At 43.1% G+C, this 22,069-nt stretch overlaps 1 protein-coding gene and 1 long non-coding RNA gene across 3 annotated transcripts; one reads left to right on the top strand and one right to left on the bottom strand.

Moving 5' to 3' along the window:
• The first annotated feature begins 686 nt into the window (after positions 1-686).
• On the top strand, positions 687-7,405 carry LOC125521495 (kinesin-like protein KIN-10B). Its single transcript, XM_048686548.1, has 22 exons — positions 687-1,130; positions 1,234-1,447; positions 1,563-1,766; positions 1,982-2,243; positions 2,347-2,546; positions 2,926-3,203; positions 3,293-3,391; positions 3,490-3,588; positions 3,686-3,760; positions 3,859-3,960; positions 4,045-4,078; positions 4,181-4,225; positions 4,310-4,360; positions 4,488-4,586; positions 4,679-4,759; positions 4,860-4,938; positions 5,019-6,022; positions 6,120-6,166; positions 6,250-6,271; positions 6,347-6,415; positions 6,519-6,560; positions 6,906-7,405. The coding sequence occupies exons 1-22, from the start codon at positions 868-870 to the stop codon at positions 6,942-6,944; spliced, it is 3,408 nt and encodes a 1,135-aa protein (XP_048542505.1). The 5' UTR covers positions 687-867; the 3' UTR covers positions 6,945-7,405.
• Positions 7,406-12,732: 5,327 nt separating this feature from the next.
• On the bottom strand, positions 12,733-13,941 carry LOC125522804. Of its 2 annotated transcripts, XR_007289973.1 has the most exons (4): positions 13,857-13,934; positions 13,582-13,655; positions 13,147-13,238; positions 12,733-13,058 (listed from the first exon to the last, which is right to left on the bottom strand). It is a non-coding gene; the product is annotated as an uncharacterized LOC125522804 (long non-coding RNA). The 2 variants fall into 2 exon arrangements; XR_007289972.1 differs by having other exon boundaries at positions 13,582-13,941.
• Positions 13,942-22,069: the final 8,128 nt, after the last annotated feature.

Genomic DNA, 22,069 nt, shown 5'->3' with positions numbered 1-22,069 from the left:
AGTAAAGAAAACGAGGAGGCGTTGTCGATGAGGAGTTTAACTAATTGGTAGACAAACGCAAAGTTTGGTGTATGTGGATAATTCCAAGTTGTTAGATGGTGCTTAAGAAGCTTGTCATAATGCGATATTCTGCTGAGCAGACGTTGTCAAAACTTTGGAGGGCCTTGCCTGTTTCGAACAAATTGAAGAAGAAGAAGAAGAAGAAGAAGAAGAAGAAGAAGAAGAAGAAGAAGAAATTGATATTCTATGATTCGACAAGGATAGCCAAATTTCGCACATATTTTTGGGGAAATTTTAGTCTAGTATCTAAAGTGACTGATGGTGTAGCAGCGAGAGGTACAGCCAAAGCTTGCACTGGCTTGAGTATAATAATAATGTTACAACAATGAGTCTGCACTGCACTCCCAATGCCAATGCCAATGCCAATGCCAAGCAGCAGCAGCTATGTGTGTGTGGCAACTAACTCATGTTTTTCTTTTTGAGGTGAACTAGGGATTTGGCAACTAACTCATGTGAGACAGAGGCAGACAGAGTTGGCTTCTGTCCGGGCTTGTGGCCTGTTTCTCTAATGGTCTGGGCCGGGCCGAGATGGGGTGGCTGGGCTAGGAGGCATGGAGGCCCGGCCCGGGTAGCGACGCTCCATCCATCCTCTCTCTCTTTCTCCATCTTGTGGGCGGATGTGCTCCCCATCTCCATCTCCATTTCGAATTCTCCATCCATCCCCGTCTCTCTCTCCACCCCGCAACGGCTCTCTCTCTCTCTCTCTACAAGAAGAAGAAGAAAGAAAGATTCGCCATTGATTCCACCCCGACCTCCCCATCTCCCCGGAGGCAGCAGCTGCTGTTGAGCGCCGCAGATCTGATTTCCATGGAGGTGGAGGCGGTTCCATCGGCGGCGCCGGCACTGCCCGGAGGGGACGGCGCCGTCCGGGTCGTCGCCAGGATCTGCCCCCCTTCTGCCGCATCCACGGCGACGACAGCGCCAGCTCCTGCCGCCGGGACATCCTTGTTCCAGGTCGCCGCCTCGCGTGGCCGCCGCCCCCGCGCCTCCGGGCCCGGCGCCGGCGCCGTCCTCTCCTTCACCCCCGCCGCCGCCGCAGCTCCTCCAACCCCCTCCTCTTCCTCCCAAGGGTAATTCAAGCATTCCTTCTGCCATTAATTCCTTGCCGACTGAAACAAAGATGGATCCAAGAACTCAACTTTTTTCCCCTCCTCTCCTCGCGGGTGTTTGCAGGAGGTCCGCCGCCGGGCAGCGCAAGGAGGAGCACAGGCTCGACTGGTGCTACCTGCAGGAGGAGACCAACCACCACGTCTTCCTCCACGAGCTGCACCCCATCCTCGTCCACCACCTGCACAACCACACCCAGACCACCGCCGGCAGCAGCAGCAGCGGCACCGCATGCGTCGTGGCCTGCGGCGCGGCCGCCGCCAAAGACCACCTCTTCAAGGTACGCACACGAAGCGCCCACCATCCTTGCCATTTCAGAGACACCATATGCAACAGTCAGATGCATCTGTAATTTCGAATTTCTGCACATTGTTCCTGCTGTCTGTCTGTCTCAGGGGTCGCAGGACCAGCCGGGCCTGGTCACCATCGCCATGGAGGAGATCCTCGACTTCGCGGCGTCCATCGGCGGCGCCGTCAGGGTCTCGTCCTACCAGGTGGTGCAGGACGCCCACGTCTTTGATCTGCTGGAGCCCAAGGAGCAGGAGGTCCTGGTGCTGGAGGATGCCCAGGGCAAGACACACCTCAAGGGCCTCTCCAAGGTACTACCACTACTCTGCTCTCACAATGCAATGCAATGCAGCCTCTTTTTAAATTCTTGTTTCAAACAGAGAATAACAAAATACACTTAGAAGAAGAATTGCTTGGAATTCATACTCATACCAATTGTTTTTACATGCCAGCCAGTTTAACCACCTTAACAGTGTGGTGATTTTACTCTGTTAACATGTTTTTATTTATTTGTCTTCCTTTGCAGGTTCATGTCAAGTCCATTGAGGATTTCACGCGGCTGGGTTGTTTCGATGAGAACCAGGACAAGCAGCAGCCCACCAAAGCTTCTTCTTCTTCTACCCAGCAGCAACCCACTAAACCATTTTCTACCCAGCCGCAACCCGCTAAAGCTTCTTCCACCCAGCTACCGGCCAGAGGGCACCAAGGCCTCATCATACACATATCTAGCTCTGACCAGGACGGCAAAGAGCGTCCCGTGGCCAAGATCAACTTTCTCAGCCTCACAGGTTTGTGTTGTGATCTTCTCCTGCGTGCACCTCATCGAGCACTGGCTCGCTCACACTACTAGTATGTAGCATCTGCCTTATTATGTTTGCTTCTTGGTGTCAGACTATGTGGACCCCAAGCAGAAGACCGGCGGTGCAGCAGCCGCTCTGTCAAGCGGCAACAAGTCCATGTACACCCTGATGAATGTCGTGCAAGCGCTCAACAGCAACCAGAGCTTCGTGCCATACAGGCAGAGCAAAGTGACTCGTATTCTGCAAGACTCTCTGTGCAAGACGAGCGGGGCTGTGGTGATCGCCTGCTTGGTAAGCTATACTCCCCATCTTCATCTCGTGTGGAATCCGTATGTATGTTTATTGTTTTGTTTTGTTTTGTTTATTGCAAGAGGCACGAAAGAAGATAAGTAGTGTTTGCATATTGTAAATCCGTATGTATGTCAGCCTAGTACTGGAATGCATGTTCTAGCTCTTTGTAAGCACTCCCAGAAGCTGACATGAATTGGATGAAGAGGTTACTTGAACTTTATTACTCCGTATTAGGTCGCAATACTTTTGTTCCTTAACTACCAAACTTGCATGTTCTTTTATGCTTACTAGCTTACCTACCTGTTGGAATTAATATTAATACGTATAACTCATAAATATTCAATTTCAAACTTCGTTTATCCCTTCATGGTTGATGCAGGAAGAAGTTTCCTGCCAAGATACGGTTTATACTCTCAGCTTGGCCGCTCGCTCGAGTCAAGTGGCCACTCAAGCGGCTAACGAACAATGCCGCAGGTCCACGAGTGTTACAAGTTTCAAAAGGGCAGATGTTAACTTGTCTGCAGTTGCTAAAAGCTCCTCAAGGCCGATTCTTTCTTCTACACACCAACCGAATCCCGTGGTAGAGAAGCAGCAGGATCGGCCCCAATGGAATATGAGCGCAGTAAAAGCAGCTCGAACTCCCATTGCGAATAAGAGGTACCCTTCTAACCTGTCCAAGAATGGATTTGACCCTGGCACTTGACTAACATTGTGATTACTAACTTTTGTTTTTGGTTTCTTACAAGGTCTCAACCAACCATGCATCCAGCGAAAAAATCTGAAAACTCGCTCCCTACTCCTATCAAAGTTACCCAAAAGGCTGCTACACCCACAATGAGCGGAAGGTACCGCACAATTCATTTCAGAAGGCTGCTAGAGGATTTGAGCTTTGCAATTGATTTATATTGTGTTGATAATGTTTGCTTTTAATTTTTCTTACAAGGTCTCAACCAAACATGCATTCAGCAAAAAACCTTGAGAGCTCGCTGTCTACTCCTATCAAAATGCCTCCAAAGGATGCTAAACCCACGATGAGTGGAAGGTACCACACCATTCATTGCATAAGGCTGGTGAACAATTTGAGCTTGGAATTTGACTAACATCGTGGTGACTGACTTTTGTTTTTGATTTCTTACAAGGTCTCAACCTGAAAGCGCGGTCTCTCCTCCAACCAAGATGAAGCAAAAGGATGCCAAACCCGCAATGAGTGGAAGGTACTACGCCGTTCATTAATAAATCCTGTGAAAGGCTGGTGATTGATTTGAGCTTGGTACCTGACTAAAATTGTGTATTTTTATTTATTCCGTAAAAGGTCTCAAGTAATGATGCGCTCAGCAAAGAAACTTGAAAGCTCGCTTTCTGCTTCTATCAAAACAAAGCAAAAGGATGCTAAACCTACTGCAACGAGCGGAAGGTACCACACCATTCATTAACTCCAGGAAATTTCTTGTCCAATTTTTCCTTCCATAAATAACTTGTGTCCTCTGTACATGTACAGTGCCTTATTATGCCCAAGCACCAATTCAGCAAAGGTAAATAACTTATTGCAATGTTGCAAGCAGAGTAGTATGCAGGTGTTGAAGTTGCCATTCTAATGTTTCGAACTAATCAATTCCAATCTATGAAATTTGTAGGAAGAGGCAGCAGTCATTGCACCAGCAACAGTAACAGAAGTCGAGGTTAGTTACACGGATTGCACTTGTGCATGATTGTTTGGCTATCAGTTTCTTAATCTAAATTGTTTCCACTGCATCATTCTACAGGAGATACAATCATCACAAGGCATGGAAATCGATGCTCCATCAACAGATGAGGTACATTTGTTTCTTTTCAGTAGTATAGTGTCGCTAGGTACATTGGTTTCTTTCCGGTAGTATAGCGTCACTAGGTAGATGATAACCTTGTTAATAATGATTGCCATATGCTGGACACAATATGCAGGGATTTGACAAAACAGGCGATGCTTTAGATACTGTGCCATCTGAAGTACAGAAGGTGGCCTCGAGTGGTATGGCAATCGGTGCCCCATCTACAGATGAGGTACGTTGGTTCCTTTCTGGTAGTATAGTGTCACTAGGTAGATTGAGAACCGTGTTAGTAATGGTTGGCATATGTTGGACGCAATATTGCAGGGATTTGATAAAACAAGCGATGCTCTGGATACCGTATCATCTGAAATACAGAAGGTGGTCTCAAGTGGTATGGAGGAAGAGGTACATAGCCTGTGCAGAAGAAGTAGATCTGTTTTTTTTTTTGTTTGTTTTAGCAGTTCTGTCTATCATGAAAAAACATCATCTTCATCTCTTTATTCAGGACCATTCATCGTCAAGTCTGGATGCAGCGAGTTCGTGTACCATGGACTTGGGCGAAACCTGCTCTTCAAACATTCCTGGTATAAACACAACTCTTGGTATTATTTTCTTGGCGAATCTTTTGGTGTACACCTAGTTGACAGTCAATCGTCACTCCCAGATGCCTTTGTCGAGAAGACTCCAGTCAAAACTCACATGAACACTCCAAAGATCAGCGACAAACTGAGAGAGATATCAAACTCACTGAAGCTTCTTAATGCTCGTCCATTGAGCGTAATGGCACAAAAGGTAGCCATGGAAAAGACACAAGAAGAGGGCATGGAGAAGATGCAAAAGGTGGCCATGGAAAAGACACAAGAAGTGGCCATGGAAACAACACAAGAAGAGGGCATGGAGATGACACAAGGAGTGGGCATGGAGAAGACAGAAGAAGTGGCCATTGAAAAGACACAAGGAGTGGCCATGGAAAAGACACAAGAAGAGGGCCTGGAGATGACAGAAGAAGTGGCCATTGAAACGAAACAAGAAGAGGGCATGGAGACGACACAAGAAGTGGCCATTGAAACGACACAAGAAGAGGGCATGGAGACGACACAAGAAGTTGCCACTGGAACGACACAGGAAGAGGGCATGGAGACGACACAAGGAGTTGCTGTTGAAGCAGCACAAGAAGTGGCCATTGAAACAACACAAGAAGTGGCTGTTGAAACAACACAAGTGGCCATTGAAACGGCAGAAGAAGTGGCTGTTGAAACAATACAAGAAGTGACTGTTGAGACGGCACAAGAAGTGGCCACTGAAACAACACAGGAAGTGGCTGTTGAGACGGCACAGGAAGTGGCTGTTGAAACAACACAAGAAGTGGCCACTGAAACAACACAGGAAGTGGCCACTGAAATGACACAGGAAGTGGCTGTTGAAACAACGCAAGTAGTGGTGGCTGTTAAAACAACACAGGAAGTGGCCACTGAAACGACACAAGAAGTGGGCATGGAATGTGTCCAGGGTGGGACCAACATAGATGCACCTGAACCAAAGACGCCTGCGATGCACCTCAAGGTCGAGCAACCAGCAGATCCAAAGACTCCTGCGATACACCTCAAGTTTGAGCAAGCAGCAGATTATCCGACTAGTTCATTCAAGACTCGTAGCACCGGGATAAAGGTTGGTAGTTCACACACACCTTGCTGACACATCCTTGTCATATCTCCTCTACATTATTGACCTTGTTGATGAACACTTCCTTTTTGTGTTACCACAGAAATCCATAGTCCAGGAGTGCTTGAGTTTTCTCAACAGCGCTAACAAGTGAGTACAATCCTAACTAATAACAAATCAGTCATTGGGAACTGTGTCTGCTTATCTAATGCATGTTTGTATGTCCATTGCAGGGAGCAATTGAAGAGCTTGAAGGTTTCGATCTTAGTGACTGTTACCCCTCAGTTTTGTTTTGTTTTGTTTTTTCACTAACCTGCTGTGAATTTGCAGGGCATCGGAGAGAAAAGAGCAAATTACATCATCGAGCTTCGTGAGCATTCACCGGAGCTGTTTAAAGGGGTAGGTGTTGTAGCTCGACATCACATAGAAAGTTTAGGCAAAACCAGTAGCCAAGTTAATTATGACTTACGGTGTGCGTCGTCCTTGTTGCATGGTTTTGCAGATAGATGATCTGAGGGATGTCATTGGAATGAATAAGACGGAGGTACTGACCGAGTGAACCACACTTTTTACTTCATATACATGCAACATCAATATTGTTGTATTTGGTTGGTTTATGCTTACTAGTGTTTCATCACAAGAAATACCATTCCATCACTGTTGATATGATGTGACTCGCATCTATCTCTGTCATACAATTACTGTAGATATACTAACTAGATGTGTTTGGTTCCCTAGAATAGATATACTACATGCAAGGTGTTTAGCTGATGTGATGGGTTAGTGAAGAGAAGAGATGTGTGTTTTGTGCTGATTGGCAATAATAATATAATAGAGATGATAATAACAATGAGGTGTTGGTGTTGTTGTTGTTGTTGTGTTTGGGCAGATAAAAAAGATGATGGCGGGGATCATCAACAGCCCCTAATCTAATCCCCTTGATTGCTGATGATGGATGGAGTGGACGGATGGATGGATGCTAATTTCTTTGTGCACAGGGAGGGAGGGAGGCATTTCTTTGTGCAACGGTTGGTTGTTGGTTGTTGTTGGGACGGACACAAGAGAAGAGAAGAGAAGAGTGGCATTATGTTTTTGGTGGTTTGGTCTCTGCATCTGCATTTTGTGGTTCATGAATGAATGAATGAATGCAGTAAGTAGTGCAGTGCAGTCAGGAGGTGCTGGGTGTTGCAGTTAATTAGGAGTATATTTCTTGAGTGTGTGTGTGTGTGTGTGTGTATAATAATCTTCATTCTAGCTAGTTTCCTGTGTTGGTGTGGGAACTGCTTACATTTCAACTTGATGGAGCCTTTGCACTCGACTCGAGATTAGACTGCATGCAAACACAGATTCATCAATCAAATGGTAAAGTAGAGGGGAACTTGAATTGCCTCCCTCCCTCCCTTCACATGTACTCCCTCCGTCCCAAAATTCTTGTTTTAGAATTGTCTAGATACGGATGTACCTAATACTAAAATGTGACTTGATACATCCGTGTTTAGACAAATCTAAGACAAGAATTTAATTTTGGGACGGACGTACCAAAATATAAGATGCTTTTGCTGTTAAAATTGAACTGGTAAAACGTCTTATATTTTGCTAGTACGGAGGATTGTCTCAGCCGTCCTGGGTCTTAGTTCGATCCACGGACCGCTAGCTGAACTTAACTGAAGCTTCCTCAGACTAGTTTTCTTGAGTTTGAGTGGCCGTCGTCTCTCTTCACAGTAAGCAACTGATCTCCAGAAAGGAATGTTCATTTTTGCTGCTCGAGCACTCGAGTCCATAAACACCCTATATATATTTTGGCAAAATTACATTCTTACTGTCAGAATTTTTTGTCGTCTTTCTTTCTTTCTAGGTACAACAATCTTAACTGAATAACCTCTGCCTGACCTGAAAAACACACAACATATATATGTGATATGCAATGTACCCTCCACTAATACTAGTACTTCACAAAAACAACCAGATAGTTGCATCTATAGTCCCTTATATGAGGACATGCACACCCTATATATGTATTCCCTTATATAAGAAATCTATTTAGGTTTTTTCTAGTGAAAATAAATATAATTAGGTATTCAGAGTCTTTTTTTGGGCTGTACGGGCCTGTTTCTTTTGTTTTATAGCTACAGCCCAGCTGTCTTCTGTGTGTTTTGGTTTTTTGTACGTGTTCATATTTTTTGGCAGACTCCTATTTGGCGCACGCAACCTGGTGCGTACCCACCCCCCCCCCTGAGCCCACTGCATACAGAAATTTTGAAATTTCGAATATTTTTAATTCATGATTTTTTTTCAAATTGGTCAACATTTTTTAAATTTGGGCTGAACATTTTTCGAATTTAAAATTTGTTTATCGAATTGGAAAAAGTGTTCACCATATTTTTGAAGTTGCGATTTTTTTTCTTAATCCATCAACTTTTTACAAATTGGCAAATACTTTTTGAAATGGCGTACATGGTTTTTGGAACTCATCAACAAGTTTTTTTGCATAAGCGAACAATTTTGTTTAATTCTTGAATAAATTTTGAAATTTAGAAACATTTTGTTTGTGAACAATTTTTGAATTCATCAATATTTTTTGAATCAGTGAACATTTTTTGAAAATTTACGAAATATAGTTTTCTAAATCCCAAGCATTTTCTTGAATATTTTCATAAATTCAAGGACATTTTTTGTATACACAAACTTTTACTTTTGAATCATGTGCATTTTTGAATCGATGAACATAAAAAAAATCAATTCATGAATACCAAGTGTGTGTGTGTGTGTGCGCGCGCGCGATATGTGAGGAGATGCATGCCCTATATATTTAGTCTTTTGTACATGTTGCGAACTTTTTTTTTTTGGAATTTGCTAAGTTGCACTCCCTATATATATGTGAGGAGATGCACTCCCAAAATGTTCACCATATTTTTGAAGTTGCCAACATTTTCTAAATTCATGAACTTTTTACAAGTTAGTGAATATTTTTTGAAACTGCGTACATGTTTTTTGGAACTCGTCAACAAGTTTATTTATTTTTGCATAGGCAAATATTTCTTGAAATTTGTGAAGAACTTTTGAAATTCATAAAAAAAAATTATTGACGAACATTTTTGAATTCATCAATACTTTTGTTGTAGACACAACGTTTTACTTTTTAATCATGAACATTTTGTGAATCGGTGAACACTTTTTTAAAATAAAAAGTCATGAATATTTTAAAATTGACGTATATTTTTAAAGAGGCAGTGATATCAAACCCATTAAGGGGCGCTTGCTGGGAGAGCAAAGGGAGTGTCCACGTGGATCCAGGAGGTTGGGCAGGAAGCTGCATGTTGGTTGGGCCACATGGTGCGTGCTGATTGGGGAGAAAAAGGAGCAGTAGGTTGCATGTTGATTGGAGCACTTGTTGCATGTTGATTGGAGAGAAAAAAGGAGCACTAATTGGGTCCTTTGATGCATGCACATACTTTGTACACACAACCTTTGTCATGCACATTCATGCTATTAGTGATCTTCACGCTCTTATATTTGTTTACGGAGGGAGTAGAATATAATGTGTGCATACAAACATATATTAAAAATCTTATCTCAAAATTGCTGGTTGGCCACAGTGAGAAATCTTTTCTTGGATTATTTTTGCAAGATGGAGGCGAGACTTTTTCCCTTTTTATTTTTGAGAAATTTTTTCTAGCCTTTTTCTTTCCCTTTTTGAGATGAGTGTGATGCTGACATGATGCGAGAAAGTTTTTTAAAATTTTGAGAAAGGTGAGGTTTTTCTTTTCTTTTTTTCTTTAAGATAGAGAAACGTGCACACAGCTCCTTCTCAAGCGGCCCGCAATGGCGGGCCCCAATCACTATGCTTATAGTATATGTAGTGCATCCCCATGTTAAACAAGATCATGCACTTGGCCTGGTTGCCCGCTCGGGCTGTGGTTGGGCAGAGCTTGTGGGTTCGAATCCCCTGTGCGTGTCTTTTTTCATTTTATTTCTCGGCCCACTGACATATGGGCCGCCTACGGACGTGTCCTCCACTATAGAAATACGAGATACGTATGTGACGTGTAGAGCCAGGACTTGCATTTCAACCTCAGGGACCGTATTGACCATGTATTTTTATGTACCGGGACCGTATTGAAGCAATACGTAAGTTTCAGGACTGAGTTGGACGTCGTCAACGAGTATGAGGACTATAGATGCAATTATCTCCAACAACAATTGTTGTATATACATACATGGGTGAATGAGACAACAACCTGCAGACTGCTCCAAGCGATCTTATCTTTTCATGTCTAGTCACAGAAATCAACATCACACTTGGTTTCAGTACACACTCTCGAAAACTACACTTGTTGATCTGGGCTGCACTAACTCAACTTAACTCAGCCGTGCTGTGCTTCACTTCTTCAAAGTAGCACATACCTTTCTTCACGTTGCACATAGCCCATGAGCCTCAGGGACGCTAAACACTGGTACGATCGATTAGTACGCAGCCTCAAGGGCCTAGCAGCTGGATGGAGCGAATCCACAATGATGGCGAGAAGTTTGCTGTAATTTGCCAGTTTCCTTACAAGGCTAAGGCCCTGTTTAGATACTCTAACACAGTTAGAGTTAGAGTTATTTTCTAACCCACTCTAACCCAAATAAGCACTTCCCCATCGGGATAGTTGGGTTAGATGGAACTAACCCAGGGTTATTTGAGCCCTCAACTAACCCAAACTAGCTCTAACCCTATGATCCAAACAGGGTCTAAGCCGCAACGATCCTGATCCCGACCCCAGGCTCTCCAGGTCGCGAGACGAGTTGCTGGCGCTGGACGAACCGCCGCTAGGGTTCAGTACTCCGACGAACTCCGCTCCGCTATCTAGTTTTTTAGGCGCTGGACGCGCACGCCCGTTGCCGAGCGCTTCCGGACAGAGCGAGATGCAAATCCACATCGTGTTATCATTGAGATGAGAACTGACCGATCCAAGGTACTGCTGAAATTTGAGATGAGCTCTAGACCCATATAGCAATTTCTGAAAAATCTCTAAGGACCCATGTGGGTTATATGGCATTAGGTGTAGTGAGAAGTTTAGTCTCACCCCGAAAGTAGAAGAGGAGTTGGACCTCCTTATAAGGGTTTCTTTTCTACATGCTATTGGAGCTTGAGAAGAGAAGAGGCCCTCGCGCACTCCTCCTCCGCCGCCCGCCTCGCCACGCCTCGACGCGGGATTGAGCCGAGCCGAGCTCACACCTACGCGCTTATTTTTGCCAGTCACTAACGGAGAGTTCTCTGACAGCTGGGCCACGATCTGAGACGTCGGATCATGGGCTATCACGGACTCGGACGTGGGTCGAGCCCACGTCTCTCCACGCGGCTGCGCTTATATGCGGTGTATCCTAACCCTAGCCGCCACGAACAGATCACATCTGCTCCACGCGCATGCCCACCGTTGTTCCCTTGCTGCTGCTGCCACCGGTGACTCCATCCCTTCCGCCGCGTACACGGTCGACGGGAGAGCAGGTCTCCGAAACCACGCCCTTCTGGTTCCTGTACGGGGTGAGGGGCGAATAGGTTTTTGGGCAGTGATTACGCGACTGCTCACTTCCGATCGTCTACTTCCTCTACGTCTGCGTCACCTTCATCATCAACATGTCTGCCGACGCCGAACGTGCCGCCGCCGAGAAAGCTGAAGCTGACAAGAAGGCCGCCGAGGACGCCGCTGCTGCCACCAAAGCCGCGGCCTCTGCATGGCCTACTGGAGGGTATAACTCATTTTTCCCGCTCCTACTATTTTCTGTTTTAGCCATGCTAGCGTTATACGTAGATCTTTCTGCAATTAGCGTAGTATGTACTAGTTTGACTGAATATCAGTATGCGTTTATTTGTGTCAATGCCATGCTAGTGATTTACTCGTGGACTAATTTAATCGAGAAATTGCCTATTTACTCAACAGGTACTCCTATATCATATCTTTAATTTATCACTTCCTATGCTAGCTCTATCAGCATATCTATCTATCTATCTATCTATCTATCTATCTATAGATTCACGTTCGCTCGTCTGCTGCATTGTGTTGTGTGACGTGATTAGCTCCATCAGTTAATCGTGACGCATCTCGTAAGATTCACAAACATAGGTCTACAAGAGCCCCATAGTTCCTGCTGGCCCTTACCCTGGCGCGCATAGCATGGAAGGCAGGCTGTCATACTATATTAGCGTTCTATGTGTATTGAGTAAGTAATTTATCTTCATATACATCATGCATTGTGCAAGTTTTGAGGCAAATTTTTAGCGCTTTGAGTTATCATGATGATTAAAAAGTATGTGTAGAGATTCCGGCAGTGACACACTATTTGTATTTATTTTTCTCCCTCTTAATATATAGGCAACTCAGTTGCCATTCCCTAAAAAAGTGTATTGAAAAATGTGGGTTCTATGTAATAAAAAACAAACCTTTGAATTCGTATTGAGAAGAAGTTTTTGATGATAAATATTTTCAGTGACAAAAATTCATTGCGAAGGAGAGAGTATAGGAAGGGCCCTGAGATTAAAAAACTCAGTGCTAAAAATTCATTGCAATGGAGAGATATATGAAAGGGCCCTGAGTTTTAGGTTCACCTCGGGCCCCCAAAATCTCAGGACCGGCCCTGCTTTCTTCATTGAATGTTAACTAGATGACTCGTTGCACCAATGGCGCAAAGCCTGAGAGGGAGCCAAGTATGGTGAGAATATTTAGACACCCAAGTCGAAAACCAAATGTGGCCAACACTCCCGCATCCTCTGCTTGGAAGCCGCCTTTTCTCACCGGAGCTAACATAGATACATGATTCTTCAAGAGCAAATTTCAGAGAAAATATAAAGCATGGAAAGCTTTAAGTTGTACTATTGAGACCATACCACGATATCTTCATTTAGTTTCTTTGGAAATCTAAAGGTCTAAGAGGATGGTACATGTGAGAAGCTGTGAATCCATAACAAAAAACTAAACTAACTTACAAACAAACATTTCAAGTTTGGAAGCCACAAAGATGCGGCCCAGATCTCTCATTGTAGGGCAGGTACATGTCCTTAATCCTGCATCCACAATCCATAATTTTTCAACACCTAAATCCATGAAATCCAAACAAAGGAAATCATGGCAGAAACATGTGTCGTGGCTTACGTCTCGGAGAAGGACTTCTTGGCATTCTTGTACAGGTTGGACACAGCAATCCTCGCTGCGAGCCCATCATTTCAGTCTTCTTTAATCTCTAACTGAACCAAATAACAAAAGCTTAAGCTTAAGCATCCACACACACAGAAAATTCAAAACAAATCTCACATAAAACTGTCCCAAGTCAGATACAGGGGAAACCAAGGTGAGATGATCATGTTTCTTATAGGAAACAATAACCATAGGTAAATACATACATTATTGTCCTGTCAGAAGGTACTTAGTTGTACTTCAAGTGGTACTGGGACATGAAACTAAGCCATTGAAATTTTTGTAACAGAATAGATGATAACACCAGTGTAGGCCATGAACAAAAATACAAAGAAGAACATAATCAAGCATAACCCACCTCGACCGAAGCAACGGCTGATCAACAGCAGGAACCTGAACCTCGTGATGCTAGACCAGATATCTATGGTTACCCATTTTATTTCTCCCGCCTAACCTGAAGTAGTTATCTGGACAAAATAGGGAGGCACACTTAAACAAATCAGTTCTTAGTAATTATAGAATGCCCTGTATTAAAGGAAGTAAAATCAAGCATGTATGTGCTCTAACTTTCATAACTGCATGTAAACTCAGCAACTAACTTTATATACCAAAGTGTACAATTCTCAAGTTTAGCTACAGAGACGAAAACAGGGACAGAGGGCGTGCACCTGAAACCTGACGGAGTTTGCTTCGGCCTCCCTCTCAATGGCCAACCCAGAACATAATCATCAACCATGCGCGCCTCCCCCATGTACTTAAATACAGTAGGCATATATCAACTAAATCCAGGCACCTAATTAAAAAAACACTGCTGTTAATATAAATGCAGACAAAGACAAGCAACCAGATCAGTCTAGTTGCACACACCATGGTCAACACGAGTGCAGCACGATCAGCATGTTCATAGAACCACTTCCATAAACAGTTCCAGTAGGCTCTGATAAACTCATTTCCAGCAATCCATTGCTTATATCAAGAATGACCAAAAGAAGCAAACCGAGCACAACTCTATAAGCACAACGTTTAAAAAAATCTCTTCTCTAAGCTAATCAAGCCTGCTCGCTTTCGTTTTTGATTAAAGCCAGTTCGGTCAGTTAGGAGAAAAAAAACAATTAATAAAATTACCCAAACTAAACAATCTTCTAATCTGCTTTAATGGAACATAATAAGCATTTGCTGCTGCTCTTTGTATGATATACTGGACCCCTTTACAGGCGGTTATGCATGCACATTTTACACAGTAGCCTGCATAACCCACTCAGCTTGCTTACATAATTTAACAGGCTAATAAGGAGACAAAGGCTGACAGCATTAAAAAAGACAAGGCGCATCATAATCTCACCAGACAAGAACAAGTGGTAGGCCATGAAACAAAGCAAACAGAGCATGTAGCAAGAAGCAATGAAGTGCATCAATAAGAACACATCTAACCTTGCAAAAGTATGACCGGTCCGGACGTCAGGAAACCTGGACAGGAAGAGAAAGAAGCAACGAACAAACATTTCAGCTCAAACACATTTTATCAAACAGCAGACGAGCAAGAAATATCTTACCTTTCCAAACAGAAATATCTTGCATTTTATCAAACAGTAGCCTGATAAACAAGAAGTTGGATGACCCTGCAGCAACAAGATAAAGAGAAGTGAGAACAAGAAAACCGAAGAGCACGAGGACATGGAAAGCAAAGCCGGCCGAAGCGACGCATGCAAAAGAAAAAAACGACGGTGACACTAATACGGAGAAGAAGAGCTGCAACCTCAACCGGTTTGACAACCAGGAGAAGTCCGTGTGGACGAGGCCGAGGCTGCCCGCCAGGACCAGCTCCAGCGCGAGTTCCACGTCTGCCTCATCGCGCTGCGCCACAATCGGCTAATTTAGATTAGAATTTTTTTTTGTATTATGTTTTAGATTGGAAAAAAATAGAGCTTTGGTTTGGACTTCCTACGCAAGGAAAGATTCTGATTCACGTCCAAAACCCTAGTTTGGGTCTAACTCGGAATCCGAACTTTCCAAAACTATCTGGTTTAAAAGCTAGCTGCATGTTGCGGGTCACTTTTGAGGTAGTAAACAACCTCGGTTGGAAATGACGCCAAAATCATATTTATTCGTTTTGACGAGACAAACAGTTTTTATGTTGAACGTTTTTTGATTCGAAGCCATCTTGAGAGCCAAATCGCTCTCGCAAAATAGGCAATCAATGGCGCTACCCATCAAACATCAGCTATATGGGTATCTGATGGGGTGCGCCACAATTTGCTTGTGGTAGGGCTGCACTTTAATGGCTCTAACTTGTGCATACAACCTCGGATTATGACATGTAGCATATTTTTTGTTGTTGTGTAGCATCATGAGCAAATCTATGACTAGATGCATGTATGATTAGGGCATATGGTGATATGCGGCATTGGACGTATGTGCGGGGTGATTACTGGATGTATACGCGGCATTGGACATATGTGTGGGGTGACTAGATGCACGTATGATTAGGTCGATGTACACCTAGCAATTCATTAATAAAGTTAGCTCCTTCACAAAGCAAGGATTGATGCACCTACTCACATTGAGAGAGAGTTTTTAAGTTAAATCGGTTTTTCACTTACCCTTTTGTTCTTTTACTTTCGAATAATTTTTATTGCAGACGAGAATCCATCTGCATACGGGTTCCCTTGGCCATCATCCGACGATCAAACCATCGATGACCTAGAAGTAATGAGCACGGGGCGGCGTCCGGTGGCGGTGACCTCTGCGCCATGTGGCCCTGCCTCCTCAAACACCCCTAAACCCATCAGGAGCCTCAAACCCCCCTAAAACCACCGGGCGGATGTCATGGTAAAAATATAGCGACCCAGGCGAGCAGTATGTGACGATGGAGCTTGATGAAATGATTCAAAAAAAGAAAGAAAAGAAAGCTGAGCAACCATCAAAGGGATATGGTGTGAGTCTTCTCTGGTTGGTTATATGCAGAGAAGATAGAATATTTTTCTTTGGGTATAAGCCGAGAAGATACACATAATAATAGTTCATATCCATCACAGTGTGCAATGATGATTGAAGCTTACCGCTTTTAGACGATACGGCTATTTAAGGCGCTCCTCGCGTGGCGAGGTGGGACTAAACCATTGCGGAGTTTGTTCTATCAAAAACTTGGCAAATCCTGAACCCTGACATTCCAATTTTTCAAAAAAATGAAAAAAGGAAAATGTTTACCAAGTGTCGAAAGTCTGCAAAGATGTGACCCCTGGAATTTCTATTAAAAAAAATAAAAAATGGAACATGCCTGTCGAGTCTTTGTTAGACGAAACTCGGCAAACAAAGGCCGCATCACGGTTCCGTCGCCTGCTGTACAGTAGGGCCCACTGGTCAGGCTTTTGCGAGTTTTTTCCTCACCGAAAATCGGTTTTATTTGAGATTCTGCCGAGTTTATTTAGTTCGCCGAGTCGTTTTTCGTTGGAACCAGGCAAAGCCAGAGTTTTGCCAAGTAGTTTATCACTGCCAAGTTTAATTTTGAATCAAACTCTAGTTTGCTGAGTTTTCGATAAAGTGGACTCGGCGAAGTTCTGGAAGTCGGGATAAAACTAGATTCTAAGGGGGTGTTTGTTTTCAGGGACTTTTTTGTGTAAGGACTAGAAAAAGTCCCTCTTAGAGACTTTTTTACCAAACGGGAGGGACTTTTTAGGGACTAAACTAGTCATTTGGGACTAAATGAAGAAGACTCTCAAGGAGAGTCTTTTTTGGGACTTTTTGGGACTTTTCCAACAACGCCCCTCCATGCATTCAATGACCCGCCACCCCATGGTGTTGTTTGATTGTTATTTTTTTATATACTAGGGACAACATGGTCATTTAATAACCTCTAAAAAGAGACTAAGGACTTTTTAGTCTCTGAAAACAAACAAAAAGAGACTTTTTAAGGACTAGAGACTTTTTAGTTGGGACTAGAAAAAGTCCTAGGACTTATGAATCAAACAGGGCCTAATAGTGATGAGCTGCCGACATGCATGAAAATTTTGGCCCACCGGAATGCATGCGAGAGTCATATATTTTGGGAGCACCAACATCAACATATATCTATGGCCCACAAAGAAGAGTCCGCTCCGCACCCTCCCTCTCGTCTTCCAAGAAAACATCGCGAACGTGTGGCTGCCGACGGCGACGGCGACGGCGACGGCGAGCTGAGCAGCGCGCCGCCTCCCATTCCCCTGGTCACTGTCGTCGCCCTCCCACTTCCGGCAACGCAACGCAACGCAAGCAACGAGATCGATCGACAATGAGCGACCAAAATTAAACCCATGCATCAGGTAATTATTACTCTAGTATTAATTAAGCTTCTCATGTCGATCGACGACGTACTCTTTAATTTAATTTGGTTGGCGCATCAGATTCAGATCCAATACCTTGATGTAAATATCATCAGATCCAATACACTGCTAGCTAGTACTAGTACTTTCGTCCTGGTTTATTGGCCCTTCATATTTAGTGTCAAATTTTGATAATAGATTTAACTAACAAAACGTCAATGCAGGTCATAAAAAACTGTATTCTCATGGTATAATTTTTTATGACATGCATTGACATTTTGTTAGTTAAATCTATGATCAAAATTTAATACAAAATACGGGAGGGACTAATAAATCAGGACAGATGTAATAGCTAGCTAGATGCCAGATTATGTCTTTCTTCTTCCTTCCCCCTGATTTAAAGTGTCATATGCATATATAGCACGCTATTCACCCAAGACTAGAAGAGAATGGCTGCATCTGACAAGACATATATGTCGCTGGTGTGCACAACGGTGCAAGAGCTGGCGTGGTTGATGAGGTGCTGGCCGCTGATGAGATGCCGGAGCCCATCCCTCTCATCGATCTTAACCGGCGAGCTATTTTACGGTACCCTGGTACTCCCAAAACATGTGCTGGAGTACCGAACAAATCTAGCCGTCCGTTGTAAAAGGTAACTTAGTCATTTTTCCATGGGTACTTTCAATTTTCTCCCCGTGATCTCGCATAGATGCCAAATTAGCTCCCAAAAGAAAAAAGGAACTCCAGATCAAGTGCCAGAAAAAACTCCCGTTCGTTCGGCCGGAAATCCCGATCGCTCGCTGCATCGCAATAGAGTGGCGGCGCCACTTCAAGCCTGATCCTTCTCTACCGCAGGCCACCGTGCCTTCTCCACACCGATCGTCGGCTCCGCCGCGTCGCTCGTATGGCACATACGGATGAGCCACCCCCGGCCAAACCCTGTACTGCGCCACGGTCGAGGAAATGGGTCCGGCGGCTGCACGGCATAGGTCTTGTTCCGGCTCATCCCCGACGCGGATGCTTCCCCGCTACTCACCCATGAAGGACGTTCATAACCCGCTGGCATGGGCTCATCCCGGCATCTCCGGACGCTGCATGCAGATCAATATATTAGGTTTTGCTTGCAATTGCAAAATAAAAAATGGCCGCCAGAATACATGAGAGGTTACGAGGAATGAAAATGAATTAATATTAGATTGTTATATTATTACAGTTTTGCCCCTTATATCAAGGTACTCGTGTACTTTTTAACTTAGTACTCTGTTGGATGAGTGATGGAGTACCAAGTAATAATGTCCGCTGGATCAAGAGGAATGTACGGTCTATACTTATTTCGGGGTACCGTAAAAGATCTCTAACCGGCTGACGGCCGTTGACAAAGCCGACAAGCTCCGGGCGGCTCTACAGACCTGGGGCCTCTTCTTGTTGAGTGTGTGCACCCTTAATTAGTTTCTTCTACTCCCTCCGTTCAATTTTATAAGTTAAAATGTCTTCAAAGCCTTATAAAAGTGAACAGAAGGAGTAGCTAAAATTGTTCAACTTTTGCTGAGGTTTTTGCCCAGGCGACCAACCATGGAATGGAATCGAGGAGTCCCTTATGGATTCCATGATGAGTGCATCGAAAGACTTCTTCATGCAACCGTCTGAAGAAAAGCAGAGATACAGCAACTTGATAGACGGCAAGCATTTCCAGATGGAAGGCTATGGAAATGACAAAGTAGTGACCACCCAGGAGCAGGGCCTGAGCTGGAACGACCGCTTGCATTTGAGAGTGGAGCCTGAAGACGAGAGGAATTTCGCCAAGTGGCCCACTCACCCGGAATCTTTCAGGTTAATCACCTACTCCCTCCGTAAACTAATATAAGAGCATTTAGATTACTAAAGTAGTGATCTAAATGCTCTTATATTAATTTGCCCTTGGTTCCAAAATGTAAGGTGTATTTTATTTTTCTCTTTCTACATATATACATACAGGGATTTACTACATGAGTATGCACCTTCTAGTTGGTCCTTGCGAATCGCCAGCCGACAAGCTCAGTGCTTTGCAGCCGTTATTCACGGCCAATTGGATTGACAGTGGGTCGTCGCCAACATCTCCCACGCTTGATTCAGCAGCCGACTGTGTGACTCACCGTCCGGAGTTAAATCGTTGGTTTCAAGATCCGGCCATCCATTAGTTGGTCCATGCAAAAGATTCAGACCTACTGCTTCAACGATCTGGCCGTATGTATCGACAGTAAGCCCACATATGCATGTATACGGTCCGCTCAAGAGGCCCACTCACGCGGTCTTGCACTACTAGTAAGTGTGCACGTTATTTGAACTAATAAGTGTGCATACGCAATACGCATCTATTTGGATTAACATATTATAGTAAACTTAATACAAGACAATTTATTCATAAATTTGAAATTTTCTATAAATTTGAAATACCATTTCTCCTTAATCAATATGTCTCCTGTATTAAAAGATCACCCACTTTTCTCAATGTATAAAATTCAAAATTGTTTACAAGATTCATCATGATTCTTCATATGCACACATTTATGCAAGTATAGTCACACATGAAAATGTCACTTAGGACAAGCTAAGGAACTGTTTCAGTGCCAACAAATTCCAGTCAAGAACTACACAAGATTGTCATGAACATATACAGAGAGAAGTGACCTCTCTTTCTCCGAGATTGATCGAATAACAAGTTTTTGTATATATCTATCCGACACTACTACATATATACCAGGTCCTGATAATTGCTGCATGGCCTCCACCGAAACAATCGTTTCCGCAGATCATTTCTTATAGGTAACCTCCACCCGCCGATGATCCCATAGCCGGTCGTCAGGCTGGGAGTAGTGAACGTCCACTAGCAAATATAAATAGGAACAAGACAGGCCTGCCTAAATGAGTAATCTATAGGCGATTTCAGGCATCCCGACCGCAAGCAAGACGGTAGCTTTCATGAGCGGCTTTAGGAAGCATCTATGGACCTGTTTAAATCGATTTTAGAAGCTTCCGTGTAGTTTTCTCTTTTTTTTCGACATGTTTTCATGGTCTTCTTTGGTTTTTTCGGGTTTTATATTTTCCTTTGCCTTTTTTCTTTTTACCAAATACATGTCGACTTTTTTTAGCACATGTTCTACAGTTTTTGTATACACGTTGAACAAATTTTTAAGACACAGAAATATTTTTTTTCATATGATAAACAATTGCCACATACATGTTTGAACATTTTTAGAATACATTTTATACATTTTCTAAATACACCTTGATTTTTTTAATGATAGGAATTTTTTTAAAGCGAAACGAATATTTTTTATATTTTTTTTAAAAAAACTTTCAAACATATTTTTGAAGTGCGTGAACATTTTTTAATTTTCATGAACATGTTTCTGAATGATACAAAACATTTTTTCTAAAATGACGTGAACAAAATTTTTTACTTGTCTAAACATTTTTTTAAATGGCATGAATAAATTTTTGAAACACATGAACATTTATAGAATTTAGGAATAATACGTTTTTCCATTTCAAAAATTAAAATAAGTAGTAAAAAAACTAATTAAAACCAGCAGAACAGGACGTGGCTGTTTGGTCTCATTGTGGGCCAGACATAGCTCTGTCCGATTTTATTAGGCGGGCTTGGCGATAGGCCGTCATTTTCGTTTTTGCGTGGCCTCCAGCACTCCAGTAGGTGGATCCTATTTGGCGCTTCAGCGCTCGTTTGCAAACGGGCGCCGGCAAGGATCAAACCCGGGACCTCTTCCTTCCGAGTGAAGCACACTGACCACTACACCCACGCGTCGTGTTAATGCCTACTTCATGTTATATAGTCCTATGTATAGGAAATGCCCCCCCCCCCCCCTTTATGTTTTCCATGTTTATTTTCTTTTTCTTTTTTGTCTCTTGTTTCTTTTTTCTTCTCTAAAATTCATGATTTCTTCCAATCAAAGATTTGTTTTCGAAATGGATGAACTTTTTTCCAAATTGTTTAACTTTTTTCAAAATCAACGAACTTTTTAAATATTTTGGTGATTTTTCTAAAAAATTGATGAGTTTTTCCAAATATGATGAACTATTTTTTAAAATTGATAAAAAATTTCCAATATGATGAACCTTTTTCAAAATTCATGAACATTTTCTAGATTTGATAACTTATTTTAAAAACCGACGAACGTTTTTCAAATCCGATGAACTTTTTTGCAAAATGGATGTTTTTTTAGAATCGATGAACACTTCTAAATTCGAAGAAGTTTTTTCTAATTCGAGGAGTTTCTTTCCAAATTCAATGAACCTTTTCTAAATCATACACATTTTTTATTTCTCAAAATTTTCATTTTTGTACTTTTTTTTTATTTTTTAAAGTTCAACGGAGGTGAAACAATGCTCTTTTTTTGGAACCGGTGAAACAACGCTCGAGCGAGCGACCAGACGTGGCGATCGATGAAGTGATCGAGCGCTCACCACATGGGCCGGCACACGAGCAGGCGGCTGTGGGCGAGCGCTGCGTAGGAGCTCCCAGTCCACCACACATTCATTCTTTCCATGCACAACCGTCTGGCAAACGCGCCAACCCCACACGCGAA

This window comes from Triticum urartu, chromosome 7, assembly GCF_003073215.2.
Source record: "Triticum urartu cultivar G1812 chromosome 7, Tu2.1, whole genome shotgun sequence".
NCBI lineage: Eukaryota > Viridiplantae > Streptophyta > Magnoliopsida > Poales > Poaceae > Triticum > Triticum urartu.
Note: the sequence above shows the minus strand (reverse complement) of the source record. Positions and strands in the feature narration are given on the sequence as shown.